The 17,461-nt window shown below is 38.0% G+C and overlaps 1 protein-coding gene across 5 annotated transcripts; it reads right to left on the minus strand.

Annotated features, from left to right (window-relative positions):
• Positions 1-1,579: 1,579 nt before the first annotated feature.
• On the minus strand, positions 1,580-16,989 carry unkl (unk like zinc finger). Of its 5 annotated transcripts, none has more exons than XM_085404349.1 (16): positions 16,850-16,989; positions 16,016-16,225; positions 9,668-9,844; positions 8,521-8,654; positions 8,245-8,380; positions 8,049-8,166; positions 6,970-7,054; positions 6,702-6,868; positions 6,338-6,529; positions 5,307-5,357; positions 5,029-5,206; positions 4,842-4,931; positions 4,505-4,741; positions 4,098-4,285; positions 3,760-4,017; positions 1,580-3,581 (listed from the first exon to the last, which is right to left on the minus strand). In XM_085404349.1, exons 1-16 carry the CDS (start codon positions 16,912-16,914, stop codon positions 3,426-3,428), a joined length of 2,442 nt encoding a protein of 813 aa, XP_085260475.1. In that variant the 5' UTR covers positions 16,915-16,989; the 3' UTR covers positions 1,580-3,425. The 5 variants fall into 5 exon arrangements, with proteins under 5 accessions (XP_085260475.1, XP_085260476.1, XP_085260474.1 ...); XM_085404350.1 differs by having other exon boundaries at positions 4,098-4,216; positions 4,842-4,952; XM_085404348.1 differs by having other exon boundaries at positions 4,842-4,952.
• Between the last annotated feature and the right edge of the window lie 472 nt (positions 16,990-17,461).

Here is a 17,461-nt window from a genome sequence, read left to right on the forward strand (position 1 = left end):
ACTGTTAATGAACATTAACTATTTAAGGTACTAGGTGATTTACTTTTTAAAATCAATTTCACTTTTCATTAATGAAGACAAATGATGAAATGTAGTAGAAAAGAAATAACAATACAGGTCTTTGGTAAAACTACAAAACATGGGCTCAAGTCTGTTACTGTTGTAAGCGAAAGCCACTGGCAAAGTCCTGTTATTGACTCAGGATATACTGAATGAAATATTAATGCAAAACAAATTACAATAAATCCATCTAAAAATAGAATTCCTGCCACTCACAACGCTGTCTCACCTAGAGATTCGGGAAAGACCGAGCTATGCTGACAGCTACAGGGTGATCTGCCCAATACTCGAGTACTTGTCTGAATTCTGTTCAAGGGTAAATTTTCCCCTCACAATACATAATTGGACAGCTACTAGACCACCGCTTTGGTTCATTTTTAGATTTTCCCCACTAGACATCATTAATTTTGTTGGCTTCACAGGCAAAACAAAACAGAACAAAAGGATACTGTGAATTAGCTGCACTGTACACTGCTATCCAGTGTATAGGGGGGTGAGGAAACAAAGCCAACCTTCAATCAATTCAAATAAAAATAAACAAAAAAGGGACCATCTACTGTAGTGCAGGTCCTTGACATCATTTTAAGGATTTACAAAAGTACTGAAACTTAGACTGAAATGAATTTACAAATGAAGAATTCAATTTGAAACAAGAAAAAAAGATTAAGTCAAGTTAGATGCAGAAGACATTATTCCAGGATCTGAAATCTGAGCTGTGGATGCACAACAACATTCAAACATCTAAATGTTTACAAGAAACTACATTAATACCTTTTCCAGTAGCAGCGAAGCTTGCAGAAGTTATTAAGCCTTAACTACACTAAAATAAGTACAAATATTCTGGCAGTGTGACACAGTGCGAACATTTTTTTTTTTCTTTTTTCTCCTTTTGTGTAGCTGGTTAATATATCGCATAACATGCAATACATGAAATGTTTAGCCTGCCTTTTATGCTTTAATATAATCATGAAAATCCTAAAATACCATTAACCTTTCTTGATATTTTTCCTCTGAGTTTCTTAATTGTCATCTGTGTAAATGTAAACAATGCATTTTCCCATTTATAAGTAGCAAAAAGTGTACCTGGAGATGCATGACTTTCTACTGGTTTTAAAGCAAGAATAAAAAGGGGTTTTTTTGTTTGTTTTTTTAAACACAGTAGAAGGTCATCTGAATTACGGGAATCTAAGCACAAACCCAACGCAGAAAATTACTGTGGAAATCTTCATTCACTGCAGAATCATTACAACAAACCCTACTGAACTGTTTAAAAAAAGCATTTTGTATGTTGCCGTATAAATTCATGTGGCCTAACTTTGCATACTCCCAAATCTTAAACTGGAAATCTAAATTCAAAGACTGAAGCTGCACCAAAAGAGCACCACAACCAAGGAATGAGTGGGTGAGTGGGTAGGTGGAGGGGAAGGTTCATTTCTAAGGGCAAAGTCAGGACACAGGCACTGACAATTTTCATATTCAATCATCTTCTGCAGAAATACTTAATGGAATTTGGCCAAATACACTGGCATATATTTATATTTACACACATATAGTCATAAACATGTCAATGCCTCTGCAGAATTAAAATACACATTTTGCAGAAAACGCGTGCACAAGCTTTGACTACTTGTGTTTGCGTTGACAATTCTACACATAACCTTTTGAACTAAGGCAAGGCACTTTAGAGTTAGAGGCCGATATGTTCTAGACAAGGTCAAGAGGCTAGATTCCTACAAAAAATAAGAGGAAAAAAAAAAAAAAGTGGGAAAAAAGGAAAGAAAAAAAAAAATCCCAGTTTCAGGCTTATAGCAAATACAATACATGCTTCTCTAATGGATAGGCTATATAAATTTCTACAAAACAAAACTGATTGAAAAACAGCCTTAACATGTAGCATGTGCCTTACTGATATTACAGCTGCTGGTTATGCCTAAAGTGCAGTTTAAATTTGCACTTATTTGATTGAAATTTTTATAAATCTAGTTATGAAAGTAGAAACTATTAAGTACTTTTTTTTTTAATGAAATCTTAATATGTAGAACCATGCTATGATCTAACAATAGGAAACATGAAATATTCAATTATGTTTCACAGTACACACAAAAGCTTCAGACATTGTGTAGCTTATTATGTAGAAAACAAATGTATAAATCTAAAAAATAAAGACACAAAAGAATACCTACAAAGCAGCTTAAAGCAAATTTCTATATTTATATATATTTATATATACCCTTGAATAAAGTCCCAGGTCAACAAAGTGCTTTTAATAAGAAAAACTTCTTCAGAAAGTTGGTCAAAATAATGATGCTTGACTGTTTTGCATTTAAAAAAGAAAGTTGGTGAAATTTTATTTTGGAGGGTTTAAAGAAAACATGACTTTAATTAAAGAGGACTGCTTTAAATGGGGTTTTGAGATTTTCTCTTGATTTAAAGATGACAAACCTTACTGGATCTTTAGTATTTTATGAATCTGTTTTTTTTACTACAATGAAAATGTGGTTTTCATCACATAAACAGTTCTCGTAGCGCTGTGTTTAATAATGAAATGTATACTAATTCAGCTTGACACGGACCTGCTTTGTGGTTCTCCATCACATACACCACCAGTGCACATATTGTTTTCCTGATCAGACTAATTGAGCTTAAAACAAATATGTGATTCCTGGATTAGACATCAGTCACTTGGTGCTAGGATGTCTGGTTTCTTGAATGGTTTCCAAATTGTTATTTTTTGATCCGGATGAGTTCCTCTGTAATTAAAGACATATCTGCTTTGAGTTTTGCTCACTTTAGCTTTACCATCAGCAGAATAACCTCAGCTTTGGATGGCCACCATGTTCCCAACATTTGCCAATTTTTGAGATGTCACTCTAACATCCTTATGGTTCAATGCTTTAATGTTTATTCACATTAAAGCAGTTCATAATTGTAAGTTATAAGCATTGCATTTAGATACAAACTCAGTCCTTATGTACGGAATTTTTAAGTAAGCTTAGTAGCAGACTTCTAATGTATAATTTTGTATGTACTCTTGCCTAGGTGGGATAGTAGACAGGTGGCTGTGTGCTAGGAGGACCTGATTTTATGTCCTGTACAATGTTTTAATCATGATTCCATATTATTCATTAACTAAGTGCCTGGTTTTCATATAGAAAGTGCTTGGCTATTTGATGTCAAGTGAACATAAAATGAGCAAAAACCACAACGATTGAATCCCCTGTATGCAATCTGATTGATAATACTATTTGTTTGGTCAGTCAAACACCATTTCATCCTAACAGACACTGCTGTGTAGAAAATTGTAATATTTATTAGTAGTTTTTCAAAGGGCTAATTGATTAAATAGTACCTTAAGTAACTGTACATCACCACTTCAATATTTTTGTTCTACAGTAGGGACATTCTGTTTTACTAGGTGCACAGTTCTCACAGAGTACATAATGTTGGCAAGGCTGCAGAACAATGCAACGATCATGCTTTTGGCAAACTATACATTTCTTTGACTGAAGCTGATATATTACCTGTTGGGGGAAGAAGAGAATTGAGATCAGCTGCAACTTAGGGAAATGCAGTTCATGCAGACTTTTCAAATAAACATGCTTGATGACAAACATGGATCTGAATGACAGTCTGACAAACTGTTTTAAAACTAAACCGATGCTACAAATGAAATGCTGTGTGTGCTCTGGGCTTTCTTACCCCATCTATAAGGTCTAGGTCATTACGCAGCTGACTCTGGATGGAGTGAAGCTTAGACAAGGGAAGCTGGTCCAGCTCTCCATAGCTACGTAGAAGAGGTGTTCCAGGGGTGCGACAAAGCGCATCAAAGTCCCCCTGGAGCTCTTTCAGCTTGCGCTCCGTTTCTTCCCATTTCTGTTCTGCCAGCTGCCGCTCTGCCTCTGCTGTCTTTGCTTGCTCCTTTGCTTCATGAGCGTCTTTCTGGCAAGCTTCACAGGCCTGGAACAAAGGTGAGGGTTGAATTAAAAAAAAAGTATAAAAAGGGAAATAACTGGCACACAGTCAGTGTGTATACTTACTTGCTTCACCTGATGCCAGGCCTCCTCAAATTGTTTGATCTTCCTCTTGGCCTCATCCAGCTCTCTGAAAAGGCGGGCCACATCAGCACTGGTGGTTGTGGAGGTTAGGCTGCTGAAAACTGGAGATGGACTGGGTGAAAAGCTGCCACTTACAAAGTCCCAAATGCTGCTAGCTCCTCCGTTCAAGCCTAGGTGAGCGACGTGTTAAGATAAGAGCGATTTAGATTAAACAAAATCTTGGTTGCACTAACTTGTGTCACTTTTTACACGATCCATCTCTATTAGTCATACTTTCAGCTTCACTACTGCACACAGAACTAGATTAAACACCGAAGGGAAGCTGAAGGAAGGGGCTGATGAAAGCAAATGCTTTCCAGCTTGCTCGGGGGAAAATGCGATCAGCTTACCCAGAGAGTTCTGGGAAGAGGAGGTGGGTGTTCCCAGAAGGCCGTGCTCTTGCTTGGCTAGCATGTTTGAAGGTTGATTTTGCTGAGATACTGTCCCAGACAGCAGGGACTGTGACAGCGACTGGGAGAGAGAACTTAGAGGGGAGGTGGAGAGCGATGATGAAGAATTAAAAGAAGATGATCGTGCCAATGAGCCAGGAATGTTGACAGGAGCAGATCCACTTAGCACCCTTTGACCTGAAGGACAAAGCATATACAGGTGTTCTTTAGAAACACACAAATCCTAATGGAAGGATTTGTGATGAATAAGTGCTTGAAACATATGAAGTGACCTTACCTGCCATTCCCACACTGTTATCTTGATCCTCTAACTCCTTATCAAGCGATGCAACATTAATGTCACTAAAGTTGAGGTCCAGTGCGGATCCTGACGGGAAACAAAACAAATCTGACTGAAATTTGACAACAAACTGCAGAGTGACAGTCAGTTCAAGCTGTTTTCCCTTTGTTTTGCATACACTTACCAATGACAGACTCCACTGTGTTGCTCCCTGGATAGAAAGGAGTGGCTTTTGCATTCATCGTTGATAAGGTGGTGGGTGAAGAACTGTCTGAACCAATACTAGAGGCCAAGCTTGATGTTATACTGGAGGTAAAGCTTGATGCCAATGGGTTCACCACAGAGAATACAGTATTTTGTGTCTAAAAGCAAAGCACAGTAAAGCGTTTAATTCCTATGTTCTCAATTACAAGTTTCATAATAAAATAAACACATTATCTAAATGACTCACTAAAAACAAACCTGTTTTTCTTGGTCCATCATTTTTTGATCCACCTGTCCCTTGTTCTTAATCTGGAAATGATCAAATGGCAAAGACAGTCTATTTCAGTGCCATATCCTTTACATCAAGCCAGTATTAATCAAAATAGTTTTATTGCACCTGCCCTGGACTAACACATTTTATCTTAACCATTTTTCACCGTCCCTGCACTTAGGCTTCGCAGCGCTCACGGCTCTTGTCATTCTGATGATTAACATTTATGGAGCACCTTTCTTCAGACTGACTGCAGACTGTAATTAAACCGATCACGTTACTTCATTCTGCCTTCATCTTGTAGCACTAGCAAATCGTGAGTGCAGGAGACAGTAACATTTTACTGTGAGTGGAAGTCTTCTATAAAGCCAGAAAACATTTAAAAATTCCCTTTAGGGGAATTCTTAGCAAGGAACTATAAAACCACAAATGCAGTTTAAGAACCGAAACTATTTGCTGGTCAGCTTGATCATAAGACAATGCTACACTTCAGAAGATTTGACATTTCTTTAGATGAACAGAAATGCCATAAAGTGAGCATATTATGTTCATTTTAAAGTCCAGGATGTGGTTTGTGGCTCAGCTGCAGGGGAGCGGTGGAGACCATTTTTATGCCATATTTTTATTCTAGGGCTCTAATAAAGCAGCTTTCCATGATTCACAGTTCTAGTTATTTCATCTTATACTGGGCCTTAGTGTAGTGTCTCAAAAACAAAATTTTAGCTCTTTTAAAGTCATTTTAAAGCAATTGAAAAGTGTCCTGTAATATTCGACAGGTGTTTAACATTTAACAAGTCATCATCACATACATATAGTGCATGTACGTAATGGGATATTTTAAAGAAATCAATGACATGACAAGCAAACAATGAAATACGAGGAAAAGGGCTTGAAGTGGTCAAATTAAAATGGCATGGCAAACAATAAACGAGTGACAAATGGCTGCGATAAAAGTGTAAAGCCCTAAGCTGTGTGTGGGGTTTGGTTTTCCCGAGGTTAGAGAGAGCAGTCTGTGTACCTGATCTTCACGTTCAAAGCCCGGAGCTTTGGGATAGTTAGACGTCAGAGATGAGACACTGGATGTGGTGGACTCTGAACATGAATTATTATTATTTAAGGATTTGAGCCTGCTGCTGATGGATCCCATTGGGGATAACAAAGTGTCGCTTCCTGAGCTTGACGTTACAGTTGAGCTATTAGAACATGAAACCTGAGAAAGACAAGTGCACATGGTCTTATAAAAACGATGAATACAAAAAAATGACACGAAATAAAAACATCACAATGGATGAGCTATGAAAGTGATGACAGAGTTCTCAGACGTTTGAAATCAAACTGTTTAAAATTGTGTCTCGTGTGAGTGAGAAATGGAGACAACCTACACTTCCTATTTGTCCATTGCTACTGGCTGTGCTGTTGGTGGAGTTTCCTCCACTGTTCCACTCAGTGACTGGACACTCTGAATACTGCTGAGAGCTCAGCTGGGACTGAGAACTCGACTGTATCGCTGTTAGCAATGAGCTCATGGTCTCTTCTGTAGAAGGAATTCCTAAAAACATATAAACATAACATATGTATATGTTAAGTCTCAAAACACCCTCAAATCCTTTTCACTGTACTCAGATAGTATTAAGGCAAACATGCACTTACTTTCTACATGTGCAAATGCACAAAACGGTCCTCTGGGACAGTATCCAGTCTGGCGCATGTCATTGCATTTGGTGGATCTGTAGATCTTGGGAGACAGAAAATCAGGATTATAAAGAAATAAGATGAAAATGTGTCTCACTATAGAAAACTAACCACAGCGTCAGTCTCATCAACAAAACAATATTATGGTTCATACATTAGAGACTGAGGAGATGAGTGATGTAGTCACAGTAATATGACTGTAATACATGAAATCTGTCTGTTCAGGTGACCCTGAACCAGCCAATGGTTATGCTACTGGCTTAGGCTCCTGGGGGGGCCTCTCATTCTATACCACTGATATTGTAGGCTTTTTACTTACAATAAACAAAATAAATATAAAGCATCTTGAGGTGGCCGTTGTTATAAACTACTGCTAGATAAATAAAACTGAATTGAATCTATATCCACAGAAGTTGAATTACGCAGGATCTAATGCCATCATGTTGCCTGGAAACCACCTATCAATGGGTGACAATCCATTTTTAGCCTTTCCTTCAGCACCTTATGAAAGCTTCCTATTGTTTTAATTTCACAACAACAACTTCCATCACAAAAATTTAACTGTACATGCCTAGTAACAAGGCTAAAATTACTCTGTTTTTCCATATAAACAACATCCACCGAGCACTTGTAATTTTTCTCAATGATACATGTATCTGTCTGGCAAGAAGATGAACAGGACAAGAAATACAGTACCATGGACATGTACTAGTAATGAAAATGTGCAATAATCTTTATTATTATAATCTTAATTTTAAAATTAAGATTATAATAATAATCTTATTTTTTAAAATAATCTTACTATTACAAATTTTTTTTTTTTTTTTTTAAATGTAGCATTAACACAAAATGGTTATAATTATGTGAGTGAAAGAGTTTTTTGCTTATAAGCATCTCTATGAACATTTTGTTGACATTTCACACTACTTCTAGGCACAACTAATGCTCAAAAATACATCATATTATGCATTATGGCCATTGTATTTTCACTCTAAGCTTGAAAAACTCGCATCGTGACTAAAACAAACTTAACTCACCTCTGGATGAAACTGCTGTTCGGTACGAGAATGGCAATACTGGCAACTGTCTCCACTTTCACACTTTGAGGGCTCGCCCCATTCATCACCGTGCTTCACATTAGGGCAAGGAGTTGACCTGCATTCAGAAGAGGCAGCTTTAACATTTTAGAATTAGAAGCCTTCATATTTTAACTTATACAGAATGAAAACTCACCTGTACTTGAACTTTCGAGGATTTCTCCTCCGATCTCTACTGTTGTGGTAGTGGGGGCAAGCATAGCCCTGTCTGCATAGTCTGGGTGGCTTAGTACACTGATCTGTTTTATAATTGGCTAAAACAAAAGTGGTATCTGCAAAAAGAGGCATCGCAGTTTACTTTCTTATCCCTATTACAATGAAAAATAAATAAATAAACAAAACGAATAAATAAAGAACATTGATTTGATTAGCATTCAATACAACAAACGGCATGCAAGTTGGAGTTTCTAACCTTGCCACCGGGGATCTTCTGTCAGAGTTTTTTCAATCATAGCTTGGCTGGCTAGCACACCAGGCTGCAAATCAGGAATCCCTTCCCCAGATCCCAACTGTCCATTTTGGAGGGCCTCTTGTGCTTGGATTTCTCTGTGCATAAAGAGTTAAAAACATTTTTAACTCAGTGTACCTTAAAAAAACAAACAAAAAAAAAACAAAACAAAAACAAAGCAACAACAACAACAACAACACCAAAAAACACTTTTAAAGGAAACTGAAAAACACTCTGAAGGGGAAATCTCCAAGCCTACTCTCATAACCAGTCAAAAACAAGTTTCAATCTAATGATATTTGCTTACTTTGAAACTCAAAATACTACACAAATAAATATAAAGAGACACCATATCATGGATTAGCTGTATATAGTACATCCAAAGGAAACTGCAAACCTACGGCCTGTGGGCTGGAATTGGACCACTAAAGGATCCAACAGGGCCCACTGTAATGGTTTTTGAGAGTAAAACTTTTAAGGGATTTTGGAGAAGTTACAGCAGAAACACTGACAATGATGTCATTAAAGTAGTAGTGTGAGCTGGTAATTTCATCTGAGTCTGAACCATTGTCACTTTCACAAAGACAGACAGCGTGAAAACCAAGACCCTGTGCCCACACCCTTCTTTCATCTTCAATAGTAGTATTTCTTTGTAATGTGAGTGTAGTCCATGCTGGAAAAACCAAGACATGATGTCTTCTTTTTCTTAATTTGGCTGTAACTTGTTTTATAAATGACTAGCTAATTGTTAATGTTGTCAGACTGTCTTGAGACATGAGAAATAAAGACAAATTTGGAGGCGTTTCTTTTTAACAGGTTGTCATTGATGTGTTTTACTTGTCCAGCTCACATGAAAGTCAGCAGAGCAGAAAATGACCATTACTTATGAGTGTATGCACTGATTTAAACAGACTCCTTAAGCTCATTAAAACATATTTATATATTATAACTTGTTCAGAAAAAAAAAGTCTCTATAAACCAAATCCACACATACAAAATAGCTACTCTGCACTGCAGGGGTTTAATCTAGCTCATTTGCTAAATGCATTGTAAGCTCTGAGTGAAAAGTCTGGCAGGCATAAAAGAGGCCACTATTTGCTTTGCATGTCACCTGATATCATAGACTGGAGGTCGGAGATCATGTGGCCCATGAGCAAAAGCACAGTGGAGGCCATTCTTCACACAATGCCCTCGAGCATCTGTCTCATGGATACAAGTGCCAGTCTTGTAATATCGTAGATGGTACTTGCGCTCTGTGTCACCAGTGGTCCGGTGTAAATAAGGACAGCTAAGAAAAACAAAGAACACATTCACAACTTTCACCAGTTGATCCAAATAGGATATCCGAACAGAAACAATCTGACAAGGCAATGAAATAATATGCAACATAAAATGTCCAAAAACTAAACATATAGCACAAGTACAATTATTTTAAAATGCTTCATCCTTCTTCGATTATTAATGTTAATGCTATAACAATTCACTATAAATCCATAAGGACTATAAAGGAATTCTTATAGCTGTACATATTTTAAGATTCTGCTGTAAGTGCAGGACTCTGGAAATCTAGAGTTTTAAAATGGTAACTTTGCAGGCCAGTGATTGACACTTTTAACCTTGATGTAAATGTTGCAATCTGTGTACCAACCACACAAGTTGCAACACACTCTTCCGAGCAAATGTTTTCAAACTTAAAAGCAGCTCTGCAGTTATCAGTGCTCAGTTCAAAAGCCTGCATCTCTGACCCGTATGATATGGGGTATAACGGGTGCATTAGTACCTATGGATTTGCAAGATTGCAAAGGCAGCATCAAAGCTAAAAAGATATACTGGCTTCAGAGCAACATATATTCTGATCCAAATCACAAACTTTTTCAGGGAAGGGATTGAATATTTCTGTAGGGCATACTAAACCCCAAACTTCATCTGTTACAGCAGCATGGTTTCTCATCCAAAGAGCCCAAGGTGCTGAACTGGCCTGCTGGTAATTCAGACCTTTCACCATCTCAAAACATTTGTTGCACCGTGAAATAAAAAAGTACAACAAGGAAGACACAGGAATGTTGAACATAATCCTATATCAGACAATAATATCTCTAATATTTATTGATTTTTTATTTTAAAAAAAGACCCTAACCTAATAATATCAAAGAATGTTTAATTAATATGATTTTCCCCGTGGTTCCAAAATATGTGTATTTTTTTCTTTTTATGATTTCAGAGCATTTTTTTAATAGTTTACACCATTTTATTTGGATGACATATCCCTTTGAAAGCACTTTTTCTTTTTGTGAAAAGCATTTACATGCATACGTCATTTTATTTACCCACTGTACTTTTCTTCCTGTTGTTTTAAAGTGCCCCTTGTAGTGGATATGTGTGTGATACTAGATGGGGATTTCTTTTTTTAAATAACCCCAGTTATTTACACTCTTCCTGTCTAAGTGCCACATTAAGTACCACCCTGGTTTTCTATTGGGCACACCCCATTTTCAGGGACAATGATTGGCTTTAAGCCACATGACCATACACCCAGCCATCTGTGCTGTTGCCTCTTTCATGGATATGTATGTTGGCCATATAGAAATGTTTTTACTTATTTATTTAGTCTGCACACATTAAAATGTTGCCTGCAGCACGTTTTATAATGATCCTGAAGGCCACAAGCTGAATCAGTCAATGTTAAACTTGTTCTTTATATGCATGTTGCTTGAGCTTTAATTGCTTCAGACTTTGTTTTCCTCCATACATGTTGGAAATAGGTGAAGTTGCGCTAAAACGCTTTATTCTGTTACCACAATGCAGGGCTAACACACTACCAATGCCTCAAGATATGTAGAGCAAATAAGCCTCTTGAATAAACCAAATTTTCCTTTCTTGAGCAGTTGCTATAGCAACACATAAGGTCATACAAAAATAGCATCCATTAGTAGAGGAGGAATTGTAAGGATTGAATACTTTAATCATTTCATTTTTTTTTAATCATTTCTATCAGGCACTCGATTAAATGCGCCATCACAATTTCCTGTCACACCGAGAGGCTGCTGTCTGTATATACTACTCGGCGCAAATTATTGCATTAGTATTAGGAATGTCACTGCAACCCTTTAGCAGCTCGATAATTAAACTTCCACCTCACCGAGAAGCGCAGCCCTTTAGCGAAACCATTTCCCCCCAGGGACAGCCCACAAAATACCCAACACACAAAACTACAGATGTTCCATAATCAGTAATCACATATTAAACTATAAATGGGGCACTGTGGTAAATGGATATTTCGAAAATATGACGCCTGGAATATAAATAAATGGTTGTGTGTCAAATTACACAGCCTTTAGACAGAGGTAATAGCAGAAGCAGTAAATATAATGCTGGGGGGCAGAGTCAGCCTCTCAAAGGCTACGTTCACACTGCAGGCGAAAGCGCATCAAATCCAACTTTTTTGACCCTATGCGACCCATGTCCGATCATGGTATGACAGTGTGAACGGCACAAATCCGATAATTTTCAAATCCGATCTGGGTCACTTTCGTATGTGGTACTGAATCCGATACATATCTGATGTTTTAGAAAGCGACTGCTGTTTGAACGGTCATGTCGCATTAAATCCGTCTTTTACGTCACTGACACAAGACAGACGGCAATTATCAGCGCCGGTGAAGCGCCAGATAAGACATCGCGAACACTTCCTGGCCATCCAGTGAAACTGTTGGGAAGACAACGTTGAAGAAACGTGAATATTTTATTTGTACTGTATAATCTGCAGATTCTGACAGAAATCTGCAACTATCCTTTGAAGCACCGCTCCTCTCTAAAACAGCAATATGGATCATTGTTAGGCCATATGTAAATAACAAAATAACTTTACAACTTAAAGAAAAATTGGGAAACGTAAAGTCCGACACAAGTCTTTATATTAAGGGCCATCAGTCAAACAATATTGTTTGGTCTGGGTCTAAACAGAGCGCGTTGTGTGTGACGTCTTCTTTTGCGCATGCGGGCCGCTTTGAGGGTTCACACTAGAGCGTGTTTGCTGTCACACTTTATTTGTAGTGTGAACAAGCAGAGAAAAAAAAATCGGATTTGATCAAAAAATTGGAATTGAACATTAAGACCTGCAGTGTGAACGTAGCCAAATATCCCACTTCAAGGACAAGAGGGTTTGCTCTCATACTACACATAAAGGGCAAATCCTGTCAAAAAAAATGGTGATTTCAGACTTGTAGATTTTTATCAACATCAGTAAATGAAGATGTGGCCAATATTTGATTTATCTGTTGTGTCCCATGATTTTGCAGTAGCTACATTTTCAGACAGTCATAAAGAGCTAAAAGTCTCTGAAATAGCTCCATTATTTATTCATAAGAAAGAACTCACACTGTTCCAGTGAACATCAACAGTAGACCACAATTCCAGCATCAGTGTATCTCTAAATATTACATTAATTGCATATTTTTTATATTATACGTAGTAAGTGTATGAGACACCAAAAGGCAAGGTGATACATCGCCAGTGCAATGCTACATCTGTAATGTGCTGACAACATCTGTGGCAAAATTTCTCCTTTACAAAAGGGATCTAAATGGTAGATGCAGCCAATTTATGAGTTAATAATGGCGCAGTAAAGATATGCAGGAATGTTTATGTCTGACCTGCACTTATCTGCACAATGCATGCAACACTGGTGTGAAGTCATGCAATGCCTTCATACAAAATTGTTAAAAAGATTGTTAAAAAAAACAAACAACAACAACAAAACATACATACATACATACATACATACATAATGGAAATGTCCCCCCCCCTATTATCACTATCAAACTTGAACTGTACAATTATGGCCAAAATGCTTATCACAGTTGCTTGGTTCTATACTGGGATTGTGAATATTTAACAAAATGATTGATTCATTTTTGTGATTTAAAAAAAAAAAACTAACAAAAAGTAGAGCTGGGCGATATGAGATTTTTTCATATCACGATATGTTTTTTTCATTTCAGGCGATAACGATATCTATCACGATATAAGCCAAATAACTATATTTGTAAGATTTAAATGTGCCGTTGCTCACAAGTAAAATGTGAAATAATCAGCAGCTTGTTTTTAAATATTTATTTCCCATAATAAGTTCAACAGGGTAGATGTACTTAAGGAACATGAGACTTTTTCAGATAAATAAAGGCAAATATTGCAAACTACACAAAAGGCAGCCGCTAAAGCGTTTAAGTTTCAAAATAGAACAAATGAAACAGACTAAATTATCAATTCCACTTAGAAACAAAATATTAATTCTAAAAATAAATCTTAGTTTGTTTTACAGAAGAACAGACAAAACTGACTAACTTTTGTCAATATCAAATAAACTGAGAACTAAAAGGAAATTCTCAATCTCTCCTTGTTGTATAGCTTAGCTTTTCAAACAGTTTTAACAGTTACTTTAGTCTGACAAAAGCCGAATGACGAATTAGCGCTTCCAGTCAGAGACTGAGGCTACGTCCACACGTACACGGGTATTTTTGAAAACTGAGATTTTCCGTTTTCGTTTTAAAAAATAATCCCGTCCACACATAAAGGCAGAAATGAAGGAAAACGCTGCTATGAACATGCCAAAGCAGCAGGTGGCGCTAGATTCCTAACCGTGCAGAAATGTTGGCCAATCAGAAGTCTAGAAGCCTCGGTGGGAAAAAGTAAACAAAGCTGCGGCATAGAAGCAGAACAGAGTCGTATGTGTGGAGGGACAGTAACTGTGTGTATATGTAAGCATTTAAACACTGCAGAGAGTAGAAGTAACAGTATTGTAGAAATTCATTTCACCGAAACAATAACGTGGCGCACAGTGTGACGCATGCACCAGTTTATTGTATTTCCAGACTTGCTTTCGGCACAATTTACAGTGCACGCTACTCTGTTTTTTGTCAGACTTGAAATAGCCGAAATACCTTCACACTACGGAACTTCTTTGGCTCTTCCGTTCGACAATCTCTCCGGCATTGGAACCATCATCTGTTTTCTCTTCGGTCACGCTCGGTTGATTTTTCTAGTCGGCACACTCATTTCCTCCATTATGCGCTGGCTCCATTACCCGCTGGCTGCTTCCCAAACAAACACACGTGCGGCTTGGCACTTGTGCTGTGCGTAGCAAGTCACGCGACGTGACGCTGCGGCTGTGATTGGTTCAGCTCTGCGCTACTGAATTTGGATCGGCTGACCTTTTTTTTTTTTTTTTTAAGAGGACAAGAGCGGCGAGGTCTATCGCGATAGCTTAATTTCTCTATCGAGTAAAAGTTATATCGCGATACATATCGTTATCGTTCTATCGCCCAGCTCTAACAAAAAGATATAAAGCTGTTTTTATATTCATATTGCATGACAAAACTATGTAAAAAAATTTGTATTCAAATAAAACTGGTCCTCATTCAGTGAAGCTTTTAGAAGAAAAATATTGGGGAAAAAAAGCCCCAAAATAAGTACAGCTTTTACTCTTACATTGTGCTCCATTGCTATTCATTTAAAAATTCTGAGGTGTTGTGATATACACCAGACCGAAGTGCACCTTTTGAAGCACAATATAAAGCCTTTCATGCAATTCATTGTACCTGCATGATGAACCTGAAGTCCATTTTCATGGAGGCACATCGTTGGCCAAAAAGAATGTGATTGCTTTGTAAAGCGGATGGAACACTGAGTAGTTGTGCTGTTTTGTGGCGCAACACATCTAGAAAAAATGCTGCAGGCTTGTTGCATTTATTAACATCACCTGCCCTAAATCCAAAGCATTTCTAAACAACAAATGATGATGATCCAACTTCTAGGAATGAGCTCTTCACTTTCTGCTGCGCTGACAGACTTTTTAACGGTTTGTTATCTACAGTATGTCATCACTGCGGTCCAGTGCATTTAGGAGCCCTGAGGCTGTGTAGTGTGCTGCAGGTAACAGCTATGATTGGCACAGGCAGGCATGTCGTCAGGGAGTGTCTGATTTGCTCTTGCTTTATGTTCTATTGGCGAAGGACGGATTTACAATATCAATTAATCATCATCATTTTATTGTGGAAAATCAAAATCACGATTGAGATTAATATTCGATTAAATGTGCAGCCGTATATCAGAAACACAAAACACTGAGTCATTTTTTGATGGACATTTCTAAGCAATACTGATGTTAAAATTAAACACAAAATATGTTACCTAATGCTGGCATCATTTTTTTCTTATTTGCTTTTTTACTTGTTATTAATTTCATTTTATGTGCGAGACAAAGACATGTTCATTATACATAAACAACTAAAATTCTTTAAAACCTTTCAGGAAAGCTATTTTGGTCATACAGCCTGAAAAATGTAAAACATGACATGAAAAGAGTAAACTGAGATCAAACAAACATGCTTCAAACGTCAACAGCTGCCAGGACGCAGTGACACACTCATGTAGCTGCCCTGACTGAAGTTGCGGGACTTACTCATCGCCATCTGGGCAGATGCCTGTGGTCTCGTCGTACTTGGTGCAGTAAACGTCGGGGCTGTAGTTGAAAGTCCCGTCCCTTCTTCGTATGGGTCGCCTTCGTCGCTGGTTGAGAAAATGCCAGTGAAAGCACGTAAAGGGTCTGTGCTGCGTACACTTGTGCTGGAGGAACAACGGGCACTGCTCTGTCCTGAACTCCTTCAAGTATCTGAAACAAGCAGGGCAAACACGAAGCGGGATTTAAACGGCTATCCGCTAGCAAGTAAGAGCTTAGCCAAGGGAAAAGTTTAGCAGGGAGTCGTGTTGTAGCCTACTATACATTTTGGGTCAGTAGAGTTAGCTTGCTATGCTGAGTGAAGACTACGTATGTTTTTCGTCGTAAAGCTCGTACAGAGCACCTGAGCGTACGTCTATAAATGTGCGTAGCAAGAGGGAACTCAAAATAAGGCCGAGCTATTTACAAGCGGACTGGTTAGCGAGTTCCTGGCTAATCATTTAGCGAACCAAGTTGACGGTGTAATATTAACCAGACCCATCAAAACCCTTTCATCAACAGCACGAAACACTTCAAAACGATCCCGCTAACGGTTGGCTAACCAGTTTGGTGATTTAAGATCCTAGAGTTTCCTGTATTGACGCAGATGTCTTTAGCGTACAGTCGCTGTCTGCTATGTAACGTTAGGTAGTCACAAAGCCAGGAAAAGCACCATGTTTTTAACGCACGCACAGGAGTTGAGGAATGCTGGAAATGCACGCGCGCAAAGGTGCGCGTTCAAAAGAGCATTTTCAGCAGCGAACGATTTTGTTGTTTCTTTGCAGCAGCTTTACTCACGTATAGTGGGTAGGTTTCTCGGTTTGAGGAGACGCATTGGCCGCCGTTTTCGAAACCGACGGCATTTTCAGTCAAAACAATGAATTGCGCATGCGCTCGGATCTGTTGCTCCCGTGAATGCATGTTCGCCTGCACGCCAGCGCACTGCAAACACCAAACGCGACCGCACGGGGGGAGTATGGGGGCACTGTAATCACGGAACGATGACTCACTTCACACACTGTTTATATCTTATTCACATGCCTTTGTTACGCCTCATACCAATATACCTGTATTTGTTTGTATTGTACTTAGATTTTCATTCGTTTAGAGATTTCATGATATTTCAGTCATTCTTTTTGTAGTTTTTACCTATGGATATGGCGTTCTTTCTTTTTCTTTTGTATTTATTTTTAATAGTCTGAATAGCTGTTTTGCTATAGGTTGTGTTTAATATTTGGCTTAAACACAAAAGTAAAAAAAAAGCTTTTGTGTTAAATAATTTCTCTGCCTTTATTTACCTTTTTCTGTCTGTTTGTTTTTAAATAGTTGCAATCATTAAGCTTGTCGTGTTAAAACCTGTAAAACCCTCAGTGTTACTTGAAAAAAGTGACTTTGTTTAGTCAAATGCAC

This window comes from Rhamphochromis longiceps, linkage group LG4 (genome assembly GCF_057381845.1).
Source record: "Rhamphochromis longiceps isolate RC_006_pf linkage group LG4, R_longiceps_female_GT1.1, whole genome shotgun sequence".
NCBI classification, from domain to species: Eukaryota; Metazoa; Chordata; class Actinopteri; order Cichliformes; family Cichlidae; genus Rhamphochromis; species Rhamphochromis longiceps.

What these genes read in the sequence shown, in the direction of transcription:
- unkl (XM_085404348.1), bottom strand. Translation starts at nt 16,914, where the DNA reads ATGCCGTCGGTTTCGAAAACGGCGGCCAATGCGTCTCCTCAAACCGAG. An exon ending in AGAAGATCCCCGGTGGCAAG is followed by an intron (nt 8,381 to 8,520) that starts GTTAGAAACTCC and finishes CTCTTTTTGCAG; the next exon opens with ATACCACTTTTGTTTTAGCC. An exon ending in AACAGCAGTTTCATCCAGAG is followed by an intron (nt 7,055 to 8,048) that starts GTGAGTTAAGTT and finishes CTGTCTCCCAAG; the next exon opens with ATCTACAGATCCACCAAATG.